Source organism: Buteo buteo, unplaced genomic scaffold (genome assembly GCF_964188355.1).
Source record: "Buteo buteo unplaced genomic scaffold, bButBut1.hap1.1 HAP1_SCAFFOLD_56, whole genome shotgun sequence".
In the NCBI taxonomy this organism is placed as follows: domain Eukaryota; kingdom Metazoa; phylum Chordata; class Aves; order Accipitriformes; family Accipitridae; genus Buteo; species Buteo buteo.
In genome coordinates, this window is record NW_027439222.1 from 2,511 (window position 1) to 28,219 (window position 25,709).

Sequence of the window (25,709 nt, forward strand, 5' to 3'; positions counted from 1 at the left end):
GCCCTCCCTCTCCCCCAGGAAAATCCAGGGGCTGCTCAGGACAGGAGCATCACCTCACCTTGGCCTCAGACAGCTCCACAGGGTTTGTCTCCTGGAGGAACCTCAGCACCTGCCCTTGGACGTGTCTGAGGTCCTGACAAGCTGCCAGCACCGTCCCAAGAGCCTTGTACAGGAAAAGCTGAAAGAGAAGAAGCCGAGCCCGAGATGCAGTCATGGCCCGACCCGTCAGGAGAGGGCTGGCCCCAGATGGACCCCACCACCTCCGGGAGCAGGCAGAGCCGGCCACGATGCCAGGCTGTGGCCAGCCGCTGGGGCAGCCCAGGGGAAACGCCTTTTGGGGACGAGGGAAAGGAAAGCAGTGAAATCTGCCTGCGTGGGCAGAGCACCAGCGCCAGCTCCAGCCCCAGTGCCGGGCAGGACACACACCTCCTCCCAGGAGCCGGCAGCAGAGCTGCCCAGCCGCTGGCTCAGCTCCTGGCTCAGGCCTACGGTCCAGGCCTTGTCCTCCACGGGCTCCAGCGACGCTCGCAGAAACTGGTGTGAACGGGAAAGGAAGCGAGTGTTCCCCAGACCTTGGCCAGGGCCCTTTCCACGCTCACGTGTCCCGGGATGCTGCGGGGGAGAGCTGCCGGGAACGGCAGTCTCCTCCCTCACCCCACCCAAGCCTCTTTTCACCAGCTTCCCTCTTCTCCTAACGCCTCATGTGAGACCCCCCGGCAGGCCGGACTTAGAGGAGGAGGCAGCGCTAAGGCGCGTGCCACAGCGTTAGAGGGCATTAGCCATCAGCCGTGGCACGTGTGCAGGCAGCAGCTCCTCTTGAGTGGGCAGGCACCTACTGCCGGGGGAGGCGCAGGGTGCTCAGGAGGTGCCCCCACCTCCTGGTGCCTACACAAGCAGCCCCGAGCTTCCTCCCACAACTTTGCTGCCTCTTCTCCCCCCTCGATTTGTGACACCCCCCGCAAGGATGCTATACCTTAAGCACACGGCGCTCCCACTCTGCAGAGGCCAGGGAGCTCTCAGTTCTGCCTAGGAAGCAAGAGGAAGCAAAAGCTCTCGCAGCTATTTAAGCTCACACCAAAGACGAGTCTGGCGCTCTCCTCTGCAGTCCGACCTCCCAAAAGTCCCAGGCCATCAGGCTAGAGAGGGCCTACGCGAAAGCCCTTGCGAGGCCAAAGACACAGGAGGGATCCCAGGGGCGGTCGTCAGAGGCATTGACTCAATCTGGGGAAGGACGCACTGGCCGCAGCAGATTCCCACTGAGCGACTGCAGCTCCCACAACAACTCCAACCACCCAGTCCCAACACACATTTTCTCCCGAACCACCCATTGCCTTTTGCCCATTTCCAGCCCTTCTCCCAGGCTACTGCCGAGGACAGCTGCTGCAAACCTCGCCTGGCCTGGGGACTTGGTCCTCCAAAGCCGAGGGCTGCACCCCCTCCAGGAGCACCAGTCACGTCCCTCTCCCAGACACCATCCTTGGGTGATGCCAACACCTGCCCTCCGAGGGGACATCAACGGCCCCCTCCATCCCCTGGGCCGAACTGATGCCAGGGGACAGCTGCCCCCAGCCTCAGCACCGGCTCCCTGGAAGGGGAAAGGCAGCAGAGCAAGTGCTGGGGAACTGGGGACAATTGCCCTCCGTCGCGCCAGGCAGCTGCGTTTTCCTGCCCCCCTCCCTCCCCTCCAGCCTCTCCCTCCCCACCCGCACTTTACCTTCCAGGTACTGCAGCAGGAGGGGGATCTCGGTCGCCCACGCCGCCCCCAAGCCTCTGTGGATCCTGCCGTGGAGGGCCTGCAGCAGCTGCAAGGCAGCGACTGCGCGTTCGCGGCTCGGGTAAGGAGCTGCCGCCACCACCTAGAGGAGGGCAGGAGAGAAGGGTCGCTCCTGCCGCCAGAGCCACAGCTTCTCCCAGGAGGGAGCTCGGGAGGGAGCTCGGTGCCGCTTGGCTGGCAGCAGGCAGCCGACGGCTTCACCCAGGGTGCTGCCAGCCCTGAGAACGGAGTGGGATCCCTGATGGGCTCGGGCATGCTGCCTCCTCCTTGGGGGCTCCCGGCGCTGGCCTCAACAGCATCTCTACCCCGGGATCTCCCACCACCCCTGGCCAGAAAAGCTCTTTCCCCAGGGCCCCGCTACTCACCAGCAGTCGAGCCAGCAGGGCCTGGGGAGCCGGCAGCCGGGCTGTGGGGAGGCAGAAAGGCTGGGTGAGCCGACGAGCCTCACGCCTCCGATAGCCCCACACAGGGCTGAGGGCTGAGAGCAGCTGCGCTGCAATAGCGCTGGCTGGGGGGCTCCCCAGGGCTGCCCAGCAGGAGATGAAGGCAGCTCCAGCACGGCCAGGAGCGAGCCCCGGCTCACCAGGAGAGCGCTGCGAGCAGGAGAGCCAGGCCTCTGCGCCGGGCAAGGGGCCACGCAGGGCAGAGCCCCTCGTGCCCAGCAGCAGAGCCTGTCTCTGCCCTTTGCTTTTCCTGGGCTCCTGCTCAGGGCTGGTGGGGCGCAGGGAGACGCGGGCTGGCCTGACCCCTGGCCAAACCCAGCAGCAGCACTCGCTGGGGCTCCTACCTTGCTCCTGGGAGTCCATGGCATCCGGCTCCTCCTCCTCGCACCCCGCTCTCTCCCGTCTCTCAACCAGGGCTCGGAGGCAGCGGGAGAGCGGGATCAGCATGCCGCTGTACTGGGCTGGCACCACGTACTGCAGCAGCCTCGGCCACAGGAGCTGCAGAGAAGAACCGGGCAATTCGCCACACTGGCATTTCCGCTCAGCGCGAAGACGAAAAGGACGGTCTGCATTTCACTGAGCCTGGTGCGCTTCAGCGCAGGAGGGGACAGGTTCAGGGCATGGGGGAGCACACGGAAAAATGTCCTGAAGGCAAGAAGCGGCCACAGCAGCAGGACAGAGGGCAACTTACTTTGGTCATCCCTCTCAGAGTGACGTCCAGTGAGCCCACGATGTCCAGGCACAGGGCTCGAATTGCTCCATCCTCTGGGTTTTCCCAGGCAAAAAGGCCTCCTGCCACCTGTAAGACAGAGTTGGCAAACCCCCAATTACCTTCAGCTCCCAACTGATGAGGCTCAGGCACCCCTCACCAGTGCTCTTCTTGCTCCTGTGCCTGCCCCCCTCCCGATGGCCAGACGGACCCAGCTCGAGGACCGGGTCCCAGACCCTGGGAAGGACTGGGAAGCCTGGGAGCAGACAGTGCCGCTGCTTGCCGACTCGGTCCCCTGGGGCCCAAATGCTGCTGTCGTGCCACCAAAGCAGAGGTGAGGAACGTGCCCTTCAGCAAGGCTGTGCTCAGTGCCAGCCCTGGAGGCAGCACACCCAGCCCGACAGATGTGGAGGAGCACCCAGAAGCCCTTTCCTTTGCCCTGCTCCCAAAGCAGAGCCTCCCCGAGCCTCAGAGTGACGCACATGGATCTCCCAGCTAGAGGGAAGGTGCGGCCAGAGGGAATGTCCTCGGCGAGTCAGCGGGAGGCTCGGCCATCCCCAGCTTTCACCTCCTGGGCACCCAGCTGAATGCTGGGAAACGCTCACCACAGGGACTGCCAAACGGCCCGTCCCCTTGCCAGAAGGGATGTGGGCCCCCAGACTGTTACTGGGTGGGCAGGGTGTGCTTTGGAGGGCCAGAGCACGAGAACACCACAGAAAGCTCCTCTAGCCAGGCCCACCTGTCCGCACTGGCTGTGTTTTGCTCACCGTCCATCAGCATTTAAGGACGGAAGATGTCCTGCCCCTACAAGACGCTCCCTTTGCAAGGCGGCTTTGCCGAAGGCGCCCGTGGGCACAGCTCGGCACCACAGTGCTGGGTGGCATGCCGAGGTGTAAACCCACATCATCCACTGACATCTCCACCAACATCGGCACAGACACCCACGAGGAACGGCCATTCGGAAGCGGCTCTGACGGCAGTGCCAGCGCCGATGGCTCTGCAGCATGGAGCTCTCCAAGGCCAAGGCCGCTGGCAGGAGCCCTCAGCACGGTCCAGGCACTGGTCAAAACAACCAGCCCTGGGTGTCCTGCTCTGCCCTTACCAGTGTGCCCGAGGTCCGGCTGAACTCGCTGAAGATGTGCCCCACCACATCCCATGGCCAGCAGCTCTGGGATCCGGAGCTGAGCAGCTCCCTGCTGAACTCCAGAACTGCCCTCCGCACCTGCCAGGGGAGAGTGTGGTTATGACCCTCCTGTTCAAAACCCAAAGAGTTTGCGCCTTTGTGGCTCGCAGAGAGGTGGCAAGGCCACGGCAGAAGCTTTCGCTCCTGGCGTCAGGGCTGGGCTTCAGCACCAGGCTGGACGGGCATTTGCCCCGCAGAGCCCAGAGACCTCCCCGCTCTGCCCTGCCAGCTCTCCCCAGGGAGGAGCCATCAGCCACCACCTGGGCAACGCGCCAGCACTTCCCCAGGCCCTCTGGCTCTGTCCCAAGGGAAAGGGTTTCTCTGCCTCCCCTGGTGGCACCCTCTCTTCCCAAACCAGTTCACCTGGGCACTGGGGTCACTGCACAAGGCGCGCATGGCCTCCACCAGCTGGGGCAGCTTCTCTCTCACCGCAGGTGCTGGAAGAGATACGGAGAGGTGTGCATTGAGGCAGAGCCCCAGTGGCAGAAGGGATCCCCTGAAGCTTCCACTGGGACAGAAGAGCGGGGCCTGACTGGCTTCACGGGAAGCAGCGGCGTAGTCGGAGCAACCCCACTTCCAGAGGCTATTTTACAGGGACCGAAGGCTATGGCAACAGAGAGAACAAGAGAAACAGCACGGGTACGAGCAGCTCCTGTGCAAAGCAGCCCACCTGCCCGCCCACCAGCCTGCCTGTGTTACACGCCCGTGGAGCGCCGTCCCTGGTGTGCCGGCATTTCTAACTGCCGGGGGAGAGCCCTGCTGCGGGGCGTCAGCTCGGCTGGGGGACCCGCTCTTCGCAGCTCCCTTTGGGTGCAGGTGCACCACTTTCGGCCCGTTCCTGCTGTCAGCCCAGCAGCCCCAACCCCTGCCTTGCGTCCCTGGTCTGTGGCACTGACCGTCAGCGCGGGCCAGCGCTCCCAGCAGGCCCAGGGCTGCCACGCGACCGGCCTCACTCCCACCGCTCAGCTGGGAGTGCAGAAACATGCCTGTCTCCTCGGGGCGCATTCGTGCTGCGGGGAAGAAATCGCATTCTGCATCAGCAGGCAGCTGTCCCCAACAGCCAAGGACAGGGAGAGAGCTGCCACGGCACGGCGGGCCATCGCCCAGTCTCCTCTCCTTACCCTGCAGCATGATGCAGCGGGACAGCACTGCCTTCTGGGCAGGGCCAGCCTCCTCGGTCACATCAGGGAGCTGTGGGAGCAAGATCCATTTTAGAGAAAGCGGCATCAGTGCTGAGAGGGACCGAAAAGTAATGGCGCTCTCCGTTCTCCTCTCCCTGGGCACTCTGGGCATGGGACCCACAGCCGAAACCCAGCCCACCCCACGGTGGCCCCGGGCACACACAGAGGTTTGCGGCAGCCCAGGCTGCCCAGGAGCTGAGGCTGAGCAGCGCTGAAAGGCTGCCCTCAGGGTGCTGGCGCTCCAGAGTCCTCCTGCGACTTGGCCGAGAGGGAAATGGCTGTGGGAACCGGGCTGCCGCTCAGGCCCGTTCCAAACAGCCAGGATCAGGCCTCCTGCAGCCTTAAGATGGCACCTGGATCGAAGTCCTGGCATGCTCCAGGCCTGCAGGAAGGTCCCAGTGGAGGAACGCCCTGCTCTGCCCTGCCAGCCGGCAGGTCCTTCCCTTCCGTGGCAATCATGGGTGCAGGCCCCAGGCTTGCGGCAGGGCGCAGGGCTCCCCTTACCTGGCGGCGCACAGCGGTGCTGATGGCAAGAGCCGTGCCCTGCGGCATTGGGGTCTGAACTCCCTCCAGGATCTCCAGGACATAGCTGAGGCTCTACAAGAGAACGGGGGGGAAGAGGAGGCTCAAGCCACCTAAAGGCACTTGGGAATGGAGAAACCCAGCACGTCTGGGATAAGGGGAGCCCCTAACATCAGCTCCCAGGGAAAAGCCTGACGAGCAGAGCAGCATCAAGAGGGTCTCCTTCCTCGGAACGGAGCCCGGGCTTGACAACTCAGTTTCCCACTCATCAGACCTCGCCAGTCGCCGCATGGGACTGGACGTGGCCCTGGGCATTCGGGCAAAGCTCTTCCTGCACACAGAGCCCCAGGGAGCTGGCAGTGCCTCCCTTCCTGAGCAGATGAGCCCCAGGGACTCTTGCCTCCCTCCCGCCCTGCCCCGGGTTTCTCCTTTTCTGCCCAAAGAGCCCAGGAAACCTCAGGCCTCCTCTGCTCTTCCTGTTCCTTCTCTAAGGGCTTCCCAGCTCCTCCTGGCACCCCACAGCTCCCCAGTGCCTCTTAGCACTCGCGCAGACCCACCCCAGCAGCCACGCCAGGCCCTGCGCAACATCTCACCTCGGTGAGCCGGGAGTTGTCTCGGACCTCCTGGTATTGCTGCAGGAGCCAGAGGAGCTGCTCCCAGGTCTGCTCTCGGTGCTGCTCCTCATGCAGAAGGACCCCCAGCATGGCAGCCACTGCCCCGAGGACAGCCTGCTTGTCCTGAAGAGGGAAGGGAGAGGCTCCGCTTGGAGGGCTGAAGGTCTGCCTAGTGCTCAGCATCCCCTGAACACCGGTCTGCCCTTCCCACTGGGAGGGGTTTCCCTTTCCCTTCTGCCCTGCAGAAGAAGGGCTCGCTCCAGAGGAGAGAGAGCACTTCCCCACCCTGCTACCCCAGCCCTCCCTGCAGAAAGGCCCCAAGGCTCGGCTGCTTCCCGTCGGGAAGCCCCCTTCCCCTCGGCCCTCTGCTCGCACCCCACTGGGCACAGACGGACCCAGCGCCATGGACATCCCTGCTGCAGCCCCGGGCGTCAAAGCAGTACTTCTCACCTCTTCCTCCTTGCAGTCCAGCCAATTTGCCACCACATAGCGGAAGACCGGGTAAATGGCTTCACAGAACTGTGCTACCCCCTTGCGAGGGAAGGGGCATTGCTCCCAGCTGCAGAGGTATGTACTGACTCCTTTCGACCATTGCTCCAGGACTGCACCAGGACAAAGGAAAAGGGAGCATGTGAGAGTCTGCAGCAGGGACGGTACCTTGCGTTCACGCCCAAGCCTGCTTTAAGGACGGTCCCAGGCTCAGCAGGGCTTCCCTGGATCTGGATCTGGATCCAAGGGCAATCTGTGCTCTTGAGGTGCCTGGGTTCAAACACCCCACCGTTTCTCTCCTCCTCACACCCATCGCACCTTCTCCTCCTCAACGGCCCCTTCCCCTCCAGCATTTCCAACTGCACACCCTTCCCTTCCCTTTTCCCTTCCCTTCCCTTTTCCCTTCCCTTTTCCCTTCCCTTCCCTCATACTCGCCCTTTCAGAGTAGGGAGTTTAATCCCAGAGGGAAGCGGGGGAACAGAAACCGTGGGAAGGGACCCAGGAGTTTCTCCGTGCAGCGCTGCCGCGTCCCACCCACAGAAACCTCCTGGCCTTCCCCCGCTCCTCCTACACACTCGCTGCAGTTTGGGATTGCCCCGGGCTCACACCCACCACGTTCCCTCTGAGATCACATGGAGGCATCGAAGGCCGCCCCTGCCCCTAAGACCCCAGCCAAGGAGCCGACACTCACCACTGCAGATGGCATGCAGGACCTCGCCGCTCCCCACCTGGGTCAGCACGGTGCGCAGGGCGAGCAGCGTCATTCCCACAAAGGGGATGCACCGCAGGGCTGCAGAGGAGGCAGGGACAGAGGGACCGAGAGGGTCGGTGAGAGACACGGGAGACTGGGGTCCATCCCTGCCAGGGCTGGGGCTGCTGGGCCACGCAGGACGTGCCGGAGGGTGTGGGACGGGCTGCCTTCCCCGGGGGGAAGCCCTTTGGGGAAACGGGGAGGACGGTGGGGGGCCAAGACCCCGCGGGTTTGTCTCCAACAGGTTCCCACCCTTTGGGAACTGGGATCGGGCTGATAAGGCAGAGCTGCCAACTGGCCCTGGCGCGGAGCAAGGAGGCACGGCAACTCCGTAGCCCCCCAGTTCAACACAGGGCGTTTAGGGAGGGGGAGGATCCCTTCTCCTTGTTATCACAGATCTCTACCCAAGGCCCAGGGTGCCATACCATAGCTGCGGGCCATTTTGCCCAAGGTGAGGAGCACAATCTCATCAGGGACCTTCCTCATGGCCTTCAGGTGGCTCTGGAGCTCGGACATGACAAAGTGGAAGTGGGAGCGGGCCAGAGCTACCAGGACGTCACTAGCGGCCATCTTCACGTCACCTGTCACACCCTGCAAAAGCGTCACAGGTTAAACACTCCGGAGAAAAAGGCTGAGGCACTAGGGCAGGCTGAATGACCCCATCTCCTCTGCAAGACCCCTCGGGACAGCTGTGCTCGGGGCCGAGCGGCTGCTGCCTCTTGTACCCTGGGATAGGCGAGCAGTTCCCTGGCGAAATGAGGGAGGCTTTGCCCCAGAACAGCCTTGTGCTGCTGCCCCCTCTCCCTCTCCATGCAGATGCCAGGATCAAACTGCCACAGACTCAAGACCCCCCTGGGACCTCTCCGTGGGGCTGGTGGGTTGCCACGGCCCTTCCTCAAAGCAGGACAAACAGTGTTGAGCTTGAACCCAGCTGTCGCTCAGTTAGAAACAGCCCCGAGTCCGCTTCTCTGCACAGTTCCCTGCCTCCCTGTGGAGTGACTGCTAGAAGTGACTTATCAGTATGTTCCCCGCACCCCCTTGAGGGAAGGCAAAACCTCCAGGGTGGAATGCAGTGGACACGCAAGGAATTGGTTCCCTAATAATTCTCTGTGCAATGTAACCTGCAACCTTAGATGTTAGCAACACCAAGGCAGTTTGGTGTGCTGACCCTAAGAGAAGTAACACGGAGGGTGGAGTGGAGCGGAGACGCCACGGCCAGTCTCTGTGATGTTATCGCAGGGATAGGGAACTGGAACGATAGGAAGGGTAGGTCCCTGCATTGAATCCACGGAAGCAAGGAGGTAAAATCATGGGGGTTCTGTCGATCTACTGCCCTACTTCTGATTTATCTCCTAAGTGCCCTGTCCTGGGGTACTGACACGCAACATCACGTCCTCTGGGTGAACTTTGCTCATTAGAATACCAAAACACACCTCCATCCCAAAAGCTACCCACCTCCAAAGTGCAACCACCCCTCACTGAGCCTGCGCTCTGAATTTTTTTCTAGCATGTCCTTTTAAAAGCAAAGTGAGAGAACTTAATACCAATCAAAGTAAAGGCATGCATGACTGGAGTCACTCGAGCTCCACCTAAATAGGAAAATAGTGTAAAAAGGCCCAAAGAAAGGGTGACTATTAGGGAAGATACCGTCGTGGACAAGTTGGGAGGACATCACTGCCTTCTGGGGTCAGTCGACAGGCTGAACCTCTCTTCCCCCCAGAGGGACACCTCTTGGGTGAGATTCGAACACTCGGCTGTACCGAGTGCTTTCCCGGGAAACTTAGAATTCTTTAGAGCTCTTTTCCTTCCATAATTTAATGCGCTTGTAGTCGACTGTATTATTATTTGCACGTGCCTTGCAGACAGTGTATTTATCATCGGCAATCCAAAAGAACCTGTACTCCTGTTGCTTTAATAAACTGTACTATTCATTAAAATCTAGCCGTGATAGTTCATTGAACGCAACCAAGCTCCTTAAGTCTGGCTGTGATAGTTCATTGAACGCCACTAAACTGAAAGTACAGTGCGCTATTTGTGCGTCCGTAATCGTGTTAGTTCAACATATTGAACGCGACCGGACTTACAGTGCTGAATTGGGCATCACCCAGAATCTAAGCCTAGCCGCCCCCAGCCCCTCGGACATCTAAAGACAAGCTGGAACGCAAGGGGGGTTATTTTCTGCCCAAAGTCTTTACCCTTTAACACAACACTCCCCTCTCCAAATTCCCTGTCACGACGAGTCCCCAGAGCCTCTCCCTTAGGACCTCTGCTGGGTCTGAACAACCGAGGAACATCTCTGCGCCACTCTGTATTTCCCCCAAAACCAGGGGCAGAGGCAGGCTGCTTGGGTGGCCTTGAAAGAGAACAAGCTCACCTGGGCTGCTCGCATGTCACTCAACGCCTCTGCTATCAGGCGGTTCACAACGCCACTCGTCAAACAGCCGTCGTCTCCCCACAAGACGCTCTCCAGCTCCCGGTACGTCTCCACTCGGTCACCCTGGGGATGGACCACAAAGGGGAGTGATGGGACTTGCTTTGCCCTTGTTCCCAGGGAGCCACGACAGAGACCTGCTGCCCCCCAAATCATCTGCGTGACACGGGCACGAGGGACGAGTTGCAGGCATCGGTCAGGACAGCCACGGGGAACAGCAGGATCTTCCGCGGTGCCTCTGACACGAGCAGAGAGTCAGACAGGGAGATCGACTCCACCGGGGCAAAAGGCCACATGGGAGCCTGGGCGGTCACTCCTGAAAACGGGGGATGGCGGAGGTCAGGGGGAAAGTGCCGGACAAGGAAGGGTGTGACTGTTCACTCAACTCCTGCCTAGATTTTGGCTAACCCAGCTCCTGCTAAGGCCTGGTGTATGCTGGGAGCAGCACCATTAGGTCAAAGCGAGAGCACCGCGTAGGCAGGACGCGTGGCTAGAGAGAGCTAAAGGGCCATGATGCAGCCGTTACCAGCTGCGGATGGCTGTCTCCGGCAGCCATTACCTTTTGTCTGGCAGTTTCCTCAGAATCCACTAACGTAAGGAAATGGTATAGACCCAGCCTCCAAGCTGGAGGGTATAAAACATCAGCTTACTCAAAAAGCTTTTGAAGCAGATCCAACAGCAGCTGAACTGCTGAGGCTTTCATGCTTCCCGGTGCGACACAGGGGACGCCCACACCGTGATGGAGGAGGAAGGGTGAGCGCTCTCTCGGTTGGCTCATAGGTTCATAGCAAAAAAATTCTTTTTTTTGCTCATAGGTGCACGATATTAAGAGTTACAGATTATAAGTTATGAAACCTTATGACTTGACTGGTGAAGGAGTGAATTCACATGATAGACGAGTCTGGGAGAAGGGAATTGAGCCCCTGTCATGTTTTTTCATTGTATTTCTTACTGAGCTCATGAAATAAAGTTGAAATCACAGCGTATGTTGTCCTGTACATTTGAGAGATCCAAATGGACCGTGGCAAAGGGGAAGGCATGGGAACGAGACCATGCCCCGAGGAGGGGAAGCCGTGAGCACCCTGCGCCTTGGGGCCCAGTGTTGCTCCTCGCACGGGCAGGAGCCCCAGCACTGGGAGCTCCCGGGGAAAGGAGTGGGGAGCAATGGCATTAGTCCAGCTTGAGCAGCAGGATCGGCGCCTGGGGACAAAGCGCCTGCAGGAGGGCAGAGGTGCTGTCAGGTGAGACGCCCCTCTGCCACGGCACCCGGGGAAGCCAGGGGCATGGAGGGGAGCCCTCAACCCCCACCTCACCTCATGGTCTTGCAGTCGCTTTAGCAGAGAAGTCCCGACGGCCACAAAGGTAGTGACGGCCGCAGGGACAGTCCCCGTCACACCGCCTCTGTCCTCAGAACGCGCAGGTCTGGACTGGGAACGCACGCATGAGCAGAGAGCTGCAAGAAAAGAAAGAAATGGCTTTGCTGGCTGCAGGGCTTCGCGCCAGGGAGGGGTGAGGATCTTCCCAGACTGCCCCAGCACTACCAGCCTGTGCTGGGCTGTACTGGCAAGAGGGAAGTCAGTGGGATGAGGGGAGGGAGTCTTCCCCTCACCGCGGCAGTGGGAAGACCACCCTGGGGGACTGGGCCCATCCTGGGCTCCTCAGTGACAGAACGGCAGCGATGCGCTGGAGTGAGTCCAGCACAGGGGCCCTGAGCTGGCCAGGGGACGGACACGGGCTCCGCAAGGAGAGGCCGGCAGGGCTGGGGCTGGGCAGCCCTGACAAGAGCCGGCCAGCCCAAGTCACCTCTGAGCGGTCCCCAGCTGCCTCACGGAGGGCAGGGAGAGGATGGATCCAGGACCCTCTGGGACGTGCCTGGCAGCAGGATGAGAGGTGATGGGACGCAGCCCCCAGCACCCGGCTGGGACAGACACTGCCTCCAGCACGTATCAGACCCCAGCCTCCCACCAGCCCCTCACCTCTGAGCGCTCTCATCCTCCGCATGGGCAGCAGGATCCCACGGATCGACACACTGCTCCTCCAGGCAAAAGCCATGAGCAACTGGGGCAGCACCAGCCCCAGGAGGAAGATGTAGAGCCCAACCACTGTGACCTCACAGAGGGCTCCGGTGACATGGGGACATGTGCTGGGGACGCAGCAGCACCTTGGGGACCCCCCAGGCCCAGAAATGCAGGATTTTCCATCCCTTGAATTTGCTCATGGTCCTCAAACAGTTTTAGCAAAGACTTGCTCCAGACAGCCCTTCCCAGCTCTGTCCCTGGGAAGACTGGGACTTCTTTTCTCTCTCAGAAGAGAAGACTTTTCCTTCGGCAGGGGACTGATACGGGTGGGGTGTCCCAGGCCCTTGTGCCTGAAGGCAGGAGTCTGGAGAAGAACAAGCAGCAGTGGATGGGGATCAAGTCAGGTGAAAGGCAGAACATTAAAGCAATTAAGTTTACTAAGAGTAAAGAAATGAGTCTTAGGACCATCAAGAAGAAGGAGAAATGTTTGTAGAGCACGCAGATGGAGTAGTGCTCACAGAAAAAAAGTACTATTTGCGAATAAAACAGGATAAGAGAAGGAGAAAAGTACACAAGCAAAGGGGTCTGGAACCAAGTAAGTTGCAGAGAACCAGCTTCTTGGGCTTTATACACTTGTGGTAGACCTACCTCTTCCTGCCACATCTTATTAAAGAGAATATATTTATTTTGCTTTTCCGTTCAGCATTTGTTGTTGATTTTCTTTTCTTGTTACAGACAAACCATTGTATATTTTGCTAATGAAATATATTTCAAGTTGTATAGTTGAATCCCAGCCTATTAATCAACAATGTAGAAAGCTATCTTTTGACTGCCAAATAGAGCACAAACTGCTCGAAGTGTTTTATTTTAATGCTCTATAAGTAGTGGCTAATACTTCAGCTATATAAAATGAGCTATTGATATTTCAGTGCATTCCTATTTGGAGTGCAGAAAGCTTCGGATTTTTTCATTTGTATGTAATTAGGCTCTAAATTTTAATTATTTGCTCTACAAAGAAGGTAGAGAGTAGAGATACAAACATAAACTTTCTCCTGTATCCTTGTCATTTAATTACCATCATTTCACAGTCTAAAATACAAAGCTTTTCTCAACCACCTAATGAATGAGGTTCTTGTGTAATTGAATGCAGGGATATGACTGAAGAGCAGTAACTTCTGTGTCATTTAAAAATATTAGTGGAAAACAAAGTATGTGAGCTTTACGGAATAGGCAACACTAGTGAGCAGTATATTTAGAATATCTTTCCTCTCAGGACCAGGAAAAACAAAAAAAATGTTTTTACTCAGTAGATATGACATATGCTTATATCTGTAACACTTACTTGTTCACCCTACTGAATAAAGCTGTAAAAGTGCTTTTCTAGGTTTTCAAAGTTTTTGAAGTGCTTAATTCCAGCACCGGTAGAAGAGAGTAAAAAAGATTCCATCCTTCTTTGTGCACTATGATTTTGATTGATCACTTGCCAGTAAATTAACACTATACAAACCAGTGGACAGTAAAGGAATTGCATACATGGCGTTGAATGTACACTTTGAAAATGGTATTTTTCTTCTCCCCAACATTCTGAATGCTAATATATAGAAAATAAAATCTTAGCCTAAAGCTCCAGCCTCAGGCTGTGTCTTCAGAGACAATGATTACAATCTCTCTGTAAACTGAAAAATTTCAAATACAATTTTGAAGAAGAACAGAGAGACAGGAGAAGCTCAGTTTAAAGCTTCAAAGAATTTCTTGTTCAGTTAACTTACTTTTAACATATTTATTACTTTGGGGAGGAATTCATCTGCTGGATTTCAAATTTTCAAGCAGGATTTCCTACCTTTCTACATGATTTCCATTTTTTTCTCTCTACTAAGGGATTAAAACAAACCACTGCGGGGGTTTTTCCAATGGATTTTAGACTTAACTTTATTGCAAACAAATGTTACCAGTTATCCTCTCTATCCAGCTGGTTGGTTTTCTTCTTCTAGATTCCTAATATGCAGTCTCACAAACAAAAAAACCAAGATCCTTACTTGCTCCGCCCTAACTCTTACTATATGCTGCTGGTGCATCTGAATGAAAATATTTCACTGTATGAAAAACATATTTTTGACAAGCCAACAGCAATTTTTAAAAAAATTATAAATTCTCAGAATAGTAATTTATCCCACAGTTTGGATTTAAAAAATTGAAAAAGATCTCATCTGATGAGGTATTCATTTTAAGCTCACAACTCATGTATCAAATCAGTTTTCATAAATCTGAAAAAAAAAATAAAAATCATCTCTTTGCTGAAAAAAAAATGATAGACTTCAGCTAAAAGAGTTTTTCAGAAAGTCATGTGTGTCTGTAAAGAGATGCTTACAATAAAAGTGCCTCTTAGCTACAGTGGTCTTGTGTACTTAAGCACATCTACTTTGATTTGCAGCCAATATCCTGATATCAAACCAATTGTCCTTCTATGTTTTTCTTCTACTAAACTGTTGTTTGTTTTTTTTGATGACTGTAAGTAGTAGTGCACGTGACAGAGCTGATAAGGAATCCAAATTTCTGCCAGCCTGTGTCTACATCCTGTTTAAATAACCCCCTGTTAACTCCTATGGAAGCTGACGCAGCTGCAAGGAAGATACTATATAGTTCATTATGCCTTAAAAGACCTCGTCTGACTTGATCAGCTCATCCTAGTAGTACTTCTGGTAGTACTTCTGAAAAATAGCTTTATGGATAAGGACTTCAAAGTCAAGTTCTCAGGAACGTTTTTATTTCAGGAACCTTAATGAAGCATCACAGCTACAGCAGTTGCATGTTTCTGTTCTATCATTTCATTTTCCCATACTTGATGACTGACCACTTGAACAACCACAGTGCATTTAAAATTCATAAATGTATGTTAACATAATACTAGGGATGAAGTTCTTTTGCATGACATTGAGGGCAGAAGACAGGAGCAGAAAAGGGCTTCACAGTTACAAGAAGAACAAGATTTGGATTAGAAGCAACTCAAGCAGCCTGTTAACTCTTGAAGCACAATTTTTGTGAATTTCCCTTGTCATCACTTCAGAAACACTCTCTAAATTATGAGCACGTGCATGGTTTTGCATTCCCACTTTCTATTACCCATTGATATCAGAAGCTGAATTAAGTCTGACACTTTAACACTAATGGAAGGGATTACCCCATTGCATTTTGTCTAATCTTAATTTTCTTCTGTTTAACTTCAGAGTTAGCTATTCATTTTGCTTTGGTATTATTGTTTCTGGTTTTTGTTGTCTTGTTTACCACTTCCTTTAACTTTGAATTCCCCCTAGGGGTTGATTAGCAATGTGCAATTTAATGGGGAAAATGACTACTTCCTTGCCTTGCAAGATTTAGAAATGGCAATTATAAAAAGTTCCCATTCCAGCTTTTGCTCTGAAACCAAGTCTTTGAAACAAAACTCATACTGCCTATCTTCAGCAATATTGTTTTGTGAGCTCTTCAGCAAGCCATTTCTTATAAAATTCACAGTAAGGACGACATTTTTTGCTTTGTGTCCATACAGGGACACAAATTTGCTTTTCAACTCTCAAAAATTCCACATCTTTACAGATTTTAGACTAATTTCAGGCTGCCTGACTGCCACAGTTTGTGTGCTGCCTGATTTGTTACGTTTGCTGCCAAATCCCCTGTTCAACTACGCTTATACGTCCCAGTAGCATTCTTCATGAGGACACATTGCAGGAGACGAGAAACTTTATTCCTTGCATTACCTCAATTACACATGTCCATCCTTAGGTTCTTTACAATCATATAGTATCTGCAGATATACTGATGATCTGCGTACTGGTATATGCAATGTACATTGTTTCTTTTTATAGCATTAATGATACTCAGCTTATCAGATGGAGAACATTTTCCTACTATGATGACATTTTTTAGTGCATCATAATACTTGTGTGTATCTTTCCACTCTCTTCTAAATATCTCTATGTTTTTTGTTTGAATTTCCTGGTATTTTCACATTTCCTTGAGCTTGTTTGCAGTCATGGTTTGAGACTCTCGAGTTTTAAAAAAACATGAGATCTTGTAATATCTTTCAGGCTCTTGAACAGGAGCCGGATCTCAGGGAGCAGGAATGGATGGACTCTCCAAGGAGATGTGGAAGGTTCATCTGCAATAGTTTGGGAACTCCAATAGGACCCAAAGGGATACTGTAAGGATAGTAAGGATTCTAACATTGTATGTTCACTCTCGAGATCTCCATATGACCTAAATGGACCTAAATTTCAAAACAACTTCTACTATATGAAAATGTTAATACGAGAATGCTCTCAGGGAAGGATCTCCAGTCAGTGAATGTACTGTTGAGATAAAGAACACCATCTGGACTAAAGAGCAACCTGTGAGAGATACTAGGCCACTAGATAGTCTCAACTAACTAAACGGACAAGAGTAATGTCCTGTATGTATCACACAGCTACCACACTCAAAAAGCCCCACAGATAGACTGTATCACTTCCAGATAAATCCCTGATGCTTTTGAGATTGACACTGGTCTAGAGAAGGAAAAGAGTAAATAAAATGGGCTAGGGACTAATCTCTGGTTCGCAGGTTGGCAACACAGCAGTTTCTACTCACTTGCCAGAATTTTTTTTGTCCTCAAAATAGTACAGTAACATCTAAAGTGCCTATTGGGAACAGATCCTAGCATATGCTGTTGACTCAAGCCACTCCTGAGAACTGTCTGGGAGATTACTAGGTTGGAGCAGATCAAAACTATGCCAGAGTATGCTAGCAATAAAAACGCATGGATGACTTCTCAGCAGTGCTCGAGCCCTTGCCATTCACTGTTTCACTCACTTGTAAATACACAAGCTAGGTGACCAAGACTAATGCACTGAAGTTGTCTTACTGAAAACAGCAGCACCAAAACTGTCACTGCTTTTCTAACATACAGCATGATTTCTGTATGCCTGCTATGATGCATGTGCTTATACAAGACTCAGCAGGACTCAGTTGCAGTATCGAAGTCAGACTGAGGAGTCTTTAGAAAAGTATTTCTTGGCACAAATTTCACCTCTTTTTGTATAAGCACTAGCTGGGGTCCCAATTTTCACATGTCAAGACAAGTGCTACTTTTCATATGAAGATTTAAGTCATACAGCCTTATGCAGATCTGGCAAGAAACTATAAATGTAAAGACACAAGAACTGATGAAGCTGAGGTTGACAGGGAACATCCTAGCTAGAATATTATCCAGGGAACTGCTGAAGCTGCCGATCTCTGTCATCTTTTCAAAGTCACATGTAGCACAAAAGAGGGCCTTCTTCAGAAATTAATGGCTCCATAGATAAAACAATGGATTAGATCAGTTTCTCAGGAACTCTTTAAGTTCTCTGTCCTCTGCTCTGATAGGTGTTGATTCAAGATCTCTCTGTACTCAGAAGCTCTACAGTTGGATACCCCGGCAGGAGCAGTGGGGGACAGCAGCCAGGCAGACCAACACCTACTCCTTGTTCTCTCCGTTAAGTCGATAAACCTGAAGGAGCATAAAAGTGACTCCTCTGAGAGCAAAACCAGAATGGGATGAAGGGGCCTGAGATTTTTAGAACTGGTCTCCCATATATCAGAACGATGTAGCAGGAAACACTTTCTTTTGATCCCAATTCACAGTTCCTTCATAGCCAGAAGAAATTTCATTACAGGAATTTTCAAACCACTAAACTGGCAAAAAGGCATACAAGCCTTTTTATTCCTTCTTCTCCTTTTATACTTGTTCCATAAAACCATTTCCCACTCTCCAGCTCACGATCTCTCTAAGCAGGAAAGTCCTATCTGCCACACACTTGTCATAACCTAGGTAGGATATGACAAAGTTTCAAATACATCAGTATTTATAAAATTAGAAATGTCAAACTGCAGAAAAGAAAAATAAAAAGGAAAAAAAGGGTGGTGGGGTAAAAATCAGTTTCTACCTTGACTGTTAGGCTCTTAAGCTGCCAGTATTTAACATTAATGTTTCTACTTCAGGCTCATGATTGCTACAGTTCTGCCATTTGTGGATATCAGTGTGAGATTATCTGCCTTTCACCAGCTCAGGCAATCCACTTCTTGATGGATATGATTTTATTTTACCTTTTAATGTTTAAAATGGTGAGAATCCAGCCCTCCAAGCTATCATTACGCTTCTCTTGATTTAAATACAAGAAGTTAGCTCCACTGGTACATTCATCCACAGGAACGTTAGCACTTCCAACTTCATAGACAACCATAAATTATTTCTGTCAACAGCAAATTACTAAACATAGTACAACACTCTATGAAAGACAAAAAGAATGCACACAATCAGCATTTCCCTTTATGACTATGAAAAGCTCTAACAGCAGATAAGCCTGAACTAAACATCAATCAAATCTGGACCCCAAACAGGGTATGGCTTATGATATGTCACACATCTGGACTCGACTATCGAAAGCAATCATGCACTTAGGAAATTTGAGGCTGTTATGCAGAGGTTTAACTAGAGTCTTGGCAACTCAATTTGGGACATGAAAGGTATTTGCACTACAGTACCAGGTGCAGTAAAGGAAACTGGTCTTGCAGTTCGATTCCAACACCGCGTCCGCAAACAAAACAAGGCAGCTACGTGTGAGGAACGTGGATGGAAATCTCACCTGCCATCCTGAAGTTACGCTGTGGCATTTCGTCACTTCTTGTCACTTTCCTCGGGCTTGGTAAAGCCTTTGCAGAGTCTGAAGCAAAGGCCCATAGCTTCTTCCTGTTTGTAACAGTGGATGCCTGGGTTTTGGCAGGTTGGTTTGCTGTGGGGCACCACTTGTACCCTCGATTTGCCTTCACACATGCGTCCTTGTACTAAAAAAGGAAAATTGCCAGTCATGACGTTATACTATCCACAGGGCAATAGAGTGCACTGCTTGTAAGAGCATTTAATACAGCAAATAATCCTTAAATATCTTGATTTTTTGACAGTTTAGTCACGTGCTTAGAGTCTGACCGCCAACACAATCTAACAAGAAGAACTATTAAGATAAGTAGAGATGCATTTAAAAAAGTGGGGGTTCTCTTTCCTCTCCTGAGGGTTTATCACCCAGAGCAGGCTGAAGTTCTGATCCTGCAAACTGCTCCCCAGTGCTTGAATGCTCACTCTGGGAAACAAATTCTTTGGCAGGTCCAATCTTTGTTTACTTTCTAGTTTGAATGAAATGAAAGCAGACGTTTAGCAATAAATGCAGCATGATGCTCCTTTACCTCATACTCCTTTTCCTCTAATAGATCTGTACCTTAGACTAGTTGAGGATATTCTTTCCCAAAGCAGGCACTGAAAACCACTTAACCGTTTAACTGTGAAACACGTTACCACATCAGGTGTGTGCCGTTGGTGGAGCGGAGACTCCCCGGCCACCCAGCGCTGTTTTGCCTGCTTGTTACTTGCTACAATAAACCTTGATTGGATTATCCCCGGGCTGGCGTACAAATTTTCATCATAACTTATAACAATTTGGTGCCGTGACTCGGATAAGGTTAACTTCGTTTGGAATCTAAACTCTGGGGAGGCGCCCCATCCTTGGATGGCCCCGGAGTGGACGATATCCTTTCCAAGACCCTTACCTCCGAACTCTAAATTTGGCAAGCAGGCAAAAGAACACTGCAGTACCCCATAATTTTCGTGCACGAGGATCCGGACGAAGACTCCAGGTTAAGTGAGTATTGAAAGCGTTTCCCGTTCAGTCGGGGTGGGTTTCCCAAAGTGTGCATAAACGAGACGCTCCCGAGAGGAGCAAAGTGAGTGCGGACCCTCTTGTAGTGCGGTTCTCATTTCCCACGAGGGCATGAGCCACGAACGAGGGGCACGTGTGTGTGTGTGAGAGAGAGGCACTTCGGAAGATGGGGCAGAAGAAAAGCAAGCCTTCTGACTCCATGGTGGGTTCCCCGGGGTGTAGGTCGCCTGGGAAGAGGGATGACTCCATAGGGAATCCTAAGGTCAGTCTCCCTATGATACCGCCAGATAGTCCTTTAGGGTAATGATTGCCCATTGGGATGACTGGCTGCCCAGACAGGGCAAAAGCAGAGAGAAAATGATATCTTAATGCATACAGGGGTGGGGTGGTAAACAAATTAGAGGAGATCAGGTATTTCGGCCTGTTTTGGGGACGTTTGACGATTGGATATGTCAAGCCTTAAACATATATGTAAATTCTAAGGAACCCTTGAGTTTAGAAGAGAGTGAATATGCTCATTTATGGATAAAATTAGATACCCAAATCCATGTATTTGCTCTAAGTGAAAAGAACCATAAAAAAAAAAAAAAAAACCAACTAAAAACCCCGAAGAACTTCCCACACCTCCTCCCCCTTATGTTCCCCCTACACTCGCACCTGACCCAACCCCCCCCTTCCTCCTCTTCCCCGACAGCCCCAGCCCCAGACTTAGACCCTCCGAGTTCCCCTGAGGAGAACAGGGGAATAACGAGGAGTCAGACCAGAAAGAAAAGCAGTTAGAAGAAAGATTATACCCCTTGAGAGAAATAGCTATAGGGGGTCCACAGCCTGGCATGGGATTTGTGTCAGTACCTTTGAATTCCGGAGATGTAAGGGAATTCAAGAAGGAGATGGGGAACCTTTTAGAAGGCCCCTTGGGAGTATCCGAAAGGTTGGACCAGTTTTTGGGTCCTAATATATATATACCTGGGAAGAGTTACAGGCAATTTTAAGTATACTATTCACAACAGAGGAAAGGGAAATGATTCGAAGAGCAGGAATGAGAGTTTGGGATCAGCAGCACCAACACGGTCCAGGCGCAGATATTAAATGGCCACTACAGCGGCCAAACTGGGATAACCAAAATGCAGAACATAGAACTCATATGGCAGATCTGCGCATTATAATTGTTCAAGGCATTAAGGAATCTGTTCCTCGAGGACAGAATATTAATAAAGCATTTAGTGAACACCAGAAGAAAGATGAGACCCCCACTAAATGCTTAAAGAAGATTAGGGGAGTCAGGGGATCTATTTGCTGGGGACCCCTAAGAAAACAGAGCCCTTGATAAAATTAAAATTACGTCCCCAGCATCAAGAAGTAGAGTTCCTTGTGGACTCTGGGGCAGAGAGATCTAGTGTCCAGTTAGTGCCCCGAAGATGCACACTGTCCTCGGAGAAATTACAAGTAATAGGAGCAAAAAGGGAACCGTTTCAGGTACCACTAATAAAGGGAGTAAAAATAGAAGCTCCATCTCGACTTGGAATAGGATCCTTTTTGTTGGTACCTGAAGCAGAATCTAATTTACTGGGAAGAGATTTAATGATTGAATTGGAAATTAATTTGGAAATAAAAACCAAAGAAATAGCAGTAAAATTGTGTGTCTTGACAACGGAGGATGAAGTAAAATTAACCCCGAAGTGTGGTACACTCCAGAGTCAGTAGGACGATTAAACATTGCTCCATTTGAAGTCACTATTAAGAACACGGAAATTCCAATTAGAGTCAAACAATATCCCATGGCACAAGAAGGTAGACATGGATTACAGCCTGTAATCGAAAGGTTGTTACAGCAGGGATTATTAGAACCTTGCATGTCACCACACAATACCCCCATTCTGCCCATAGAGAAGTCAGATGGCTCCTATCGCTTAGTTCAAGATTTAAGGGAAGTAAACAAAAGAACTGTTACCAGGTTTCCAGTCGTAGCTAATCCGTATACGTTGTTGAGCCAACTTTCCCCGGAATTGAAGTGATACAGTGTTATAGACTTGAAAGATGCCTTCTGGGCTTGCCCCTTGAAGGAGGAATGTAGAAATTATTTTGCCTTTGAATGGGAAGATCCAGAAACCCACCGGAAACAACAATTAAGGTGGACTGTACTTCCACAAGGATTTACAGAATCACCAAATTTGTTTGGGCAAGCTCTGGAACAAGTACTAGAAACTTTTGAATCAACCTCAGAGGTAACTTTAGTGCAGTATGTAGATGATCTGTTGTTAGCTAGGGAAGATCAAGAGACTGTTAGAAATGAGAGCATTAGATTATTGAACTTTTTAAGCCTGAAGGGGTTCAAGGTTTCAAAGTCTAAATTACAGTTTACTGAAGAGGAAGTAAAATACTTAGGACACTGGCTGAGTAAGGGAACTAAGAAATTAGATCCTGAACGAGTGAATGGTATCTTATCCCTCCAGGCACCAACAAGCAAGAGACAGATAAGGCAGTTGTTAGGACTTTTAGGGTACTGTAGACAAGGGATTGAAAATTACAGCAACAAAGTGAAGTTTTTGTATCAGAAATTAGTAGGAGTAAGATTAATAAAACGGACTCAGAAGGATGAACAGAGTCTAGAAAGCCTCAAAGCTGACCTTGTAAATGCTCCGGTATTAAGTTTACCCGATACTAAACGACCGTTTTATTTGTTTGTGAATGCAGAAGGAGGAACAGCCTTTGGGGTATTAACCCAAGAATGGGCTGGAAGAAAGAAACCTGTAGGTTATTTTTCCAAATTATTAGATCCAGTTAGTAGGGGATGGCCTACTTGCCTACAAGCTATAGTAGAAGAAACATTTGACTAAATTAATCATTGAAACTAAAATGAACCGGATAAAATGTTTACCATTAGCACTATTAAATGTAAGGACGCAACCCAGAGCAAACACTGGGATCTCTCCTTTTGAAATGTTATAGGGGATGCCCTATGACCTAGAAATGCCGATTGAACACCCAAAGATAGAAGAAAAATTCTTACAGGAGTATATCATTAAACTCATGAAGAGACGGCAAGAACTAATAAAGAAGGGACTGATAGTGCAGAGGCCACCATTAGATATTGCAATACACAAAATTATGCCTGGAGATAACGTATTGATCAAAACTTGGAAAGAATCATCTCTAACTCCCTGTTGGGAGGGACCGTTTCTTGTTCTGCTTACTACAGATCCTGCAGTCCGGACTGCCAAAAGAGCATGGACTCGTGCAAGCAGAATCAAAAGACCAATGCAGAATTCTCACTGGGAGGCGACCAGAGACCCTGACAGCTTGAAAATTAAGTTCCGAAGAAAAGCGGATGAGTGAGGCTATCTTTTGTAAAGATCCTCACTGTATATGTTATCCCTTTGTATGTTACAGGTGTAAACTCTGTAGAGAAAAGTGGTGGACACATTGCTCCTATGGGTATTCCCCTCTAGTGGTATTTGCCACGAATGTTATTATTACAAACGGGAATTAACTGAGCAAGCATTACGTGTGGGAGTATCAACCGGGAAAATTACAAAGGACTCCAAAGAGTGGTGGGATATTTTTGCTAAAGGCATAAACCCTGAGAGGTGTTGTCTTTACGCCAACGAGCCGTGTTCAACGAAGGCTGAAATACTGCCAATATCTTGCAGACGAACAGTGGTCAGAGTGGGGTGGGGAGCTTAGAAAGTGAAGGATAAAAACTGGGACGCATATAAGTCAAAGCGAATCAAATATAAAGGAGGTTCCCCTGAAGAATACGACTGCTGCCGAGAAGATGGTACACCTCACTGCTCTAAGCAACAGAGTAGGCAGAGAAGAAGGCAGAGACGTACTGCTGTTCGGATTAAAGTTGATGAACCACCTCCAGAGAAGGCTCACGGAGCCTCTTGACTTATTACTCCCAAACAAAACGTCCTCAGAGCTTCCCCGAAGTCTCCCATCTCTCACCAGGGGTAAAGACAAAAACCAAAATGATTATCAACAACCTCGGAATACCTGTCGCAAGGGTAAGGGTACACCACTTTTCTTGAACTTAAGATTAAGCATTTGGATGATAAGACTGTTACTAATGCTGATAGGGATAACCCAAGGTAAAGGGAACCCCCACCAACCTTATAAATGGACGCTCTATAGGTGGGAGGATCAAATGATATTACAGCAAGTAATTGCTACCGGGGCCCCAAGTTTTAATCAATCGTTATGTCAACTCGTACCCAGAGACCCATGTCTACATAACTTAGGCTTTTAGTTTTGTCCTAGTTCTCATAATGTTAATATTAACCTTTGCACCTTGTATATTGAATAGAATTACTGGATTGATAAAAAATCGATTAGAAGCTGTACACCTAATGTTGATAAGAAGACACTATAAGCACCTAGAAGAAGACGAAATTGTTAAAGAAACTCCCCTTCTCTCCCTAGCTCGAGAAGCTCTTGCCCAGTTTGAGGAACAAAATAAGAAAAACAAAAAGGGGGAATTGTAATAAACTTTGCATAACCAATTTGTTCATCAAACCTGTTGATTGTTAAAATATATTGATCTCTACAACTTAGTAACTAAGCTGCTTTTAACTGTAATAACCACAGTAACAAGTGCAGAAACTAGATATTGAGCTAAGTAAGCAGGATGAGCCAGTCTTGATTACCTTATCATATAGCTCCTCAAGAGCAGTTTTCTGAGAAAATAAGGAACTGGTCCCAGAAACCGGCCAAGGCCGATTCCGTGGCTTGGATAGATAAACTTGAGGGAGTGTCCCCTTGGAACTAATCGTAATACCTCTCGGAACTAATTGTAATACCTCTTGGAATTAATTTTAATGCAAAGCGGGAATAGGTCATGCATATGTATAGGCGTACCTGCAACTCCCATACATATGTAACACTTAACTGTTTAACTGTCAAACACGTGACCACATCAGGTGTGTGCCGTTGGTGGAGCGGAGACTCCCCGGCCACCCAGCGCTGTTTTGCCTGCTTGTTGCTTGCTACAATAAACCTGGATTGGTTTATCCCCGGGCTGGCATACAAATTTTCGTCGTAACTTATAACAAAGACGCAGCGTGCCTTGTGGCAGGATCACCATCGCAAGTGTATCGCTTGCATTCATCTCCATCTTAATCTGCCGGCTGGCACTTGCTCCCTCCAGGCTGTAGCCGGGATAAAAGCGATGCAGTTTACAAGAAGCACAGCACCGTGTGAGCCCGCTGTGTATTTATAAAAACGGCTACAAATACTAAAGCTCTGCAGGGACCGCTGACCCACACAGAGGCTGTGTTTTCTGAAGAGGGAGTCTGTGTGAAACCCACAAACCCAGGACTGCGACCCCCCTCACCCTGCCCCTTCTCTCCTTCCCTCAGCCGGGCCCGGCTCCCACACCCCCACGCCCGCCCAAGGGCCTCGCTCGCCTCACGGGCAGCCCCAGCCCTCACCTCAGCCGGGCCGCAGCTGGAGCAGAGACTGCAGAGACCAACATGGCCGCCCGGCAGCCCCGTGCCCCAGGACTACAGCTCCCAGCATGCCCCGGGAACCACCAGGGCCCCCGGCAGCCCCGTGCCCCAGGACTACAGCTCCCAGCATGCCCCGGGGCGCTCCTTCCTGCTGCCTGACCCTGCAGGGACACCGGCCCCGGCCCGGCCCCGGCCCCCGCAGGCCTCATGGCCGCCTGCCTGGGGGAGGACGAGGGCGAGGGCGAGGGCGAGGATGAGGACAAGGAGGAGGGGAAGGACAAAGGGGCAGGACGATGAAGCCCCGTGGGGCAGGAACCTGTGAGTCAGGTTCCCTTCTGCACTCAGCATGAAAGGCCTTGTGAGATATTGTCCTGACACAAAGAACCCCAAACATTCATGAAATGCAAATCAGACCCATACCTCCAA

General features: G+C 51.0%; 1 protein-coding gene across 1 annotated transcript; it reads right to left on the reverse strand.

The window, feature by feature from the left end:
- LOC142027780 (maestro heat-like repeat-containing protein family member 2B) lies at positions 1-25,311 on the reverse strand. Its single transcript, XM_075021989.1, has 19 exons — positions 25,266-25,311; positions 18,772-18,970; positions 11,411-11,550; positions 10,041-10,163; positions 8,092-8,257; positions 7,607-7,705; positions 6,877-7,028; positions 6,406-6,549; positions 5,795-5,887; positions 5,231-5,300; positions 5,006-5,119; positions 4,473-4,546; positions 4,029-4,148; positions 2,909-3,016; positions 2,035-2,715; positions 1,715-1,856; positions 974-1,026; positions 427-534; positions 1-178 (listed from the first exon to the last, which is right to left on the reverse strand). Exons 2-19 carry the CDS (start codon positions 18,797-18,799, stop codon positions 50-52), a joined length of 2,544 nt encoding a protein of 847 aa, XP_074878090.1. The 5' UTR covers positions 18,800-18,970; positions 25,266-25,311; the 3' UTR covers positions 1-49.
- Between the last annotated feature and the right edge of the window lie 398 nt (positions 25,312-25,709).

Excerpts from the sequence above, each read along its gene's own strand:
- LOC142027780 (XM_075021989.1), bottom strand. The coding sequence starts at position 18,799 with ATGCCACAGCGTAACTTCAGGATGGCAG. Across the intron at positions 5,120-5,230 it reads CCGCTGCATCATGCTGCAGG|CACGAATGCGCCCCGAGGAG; the intron begins GTAAGGAGAGGA and ends TCTTCCCCGCAG. Across the intron at positions 4,149-4,472 it reads GCAGTGACCCCAGTGCCCAG|GTGCGGAGGGCAGTTCTGGA; the intron begins GTGAACTGGTTT and ends CTCCCCTGGCAG.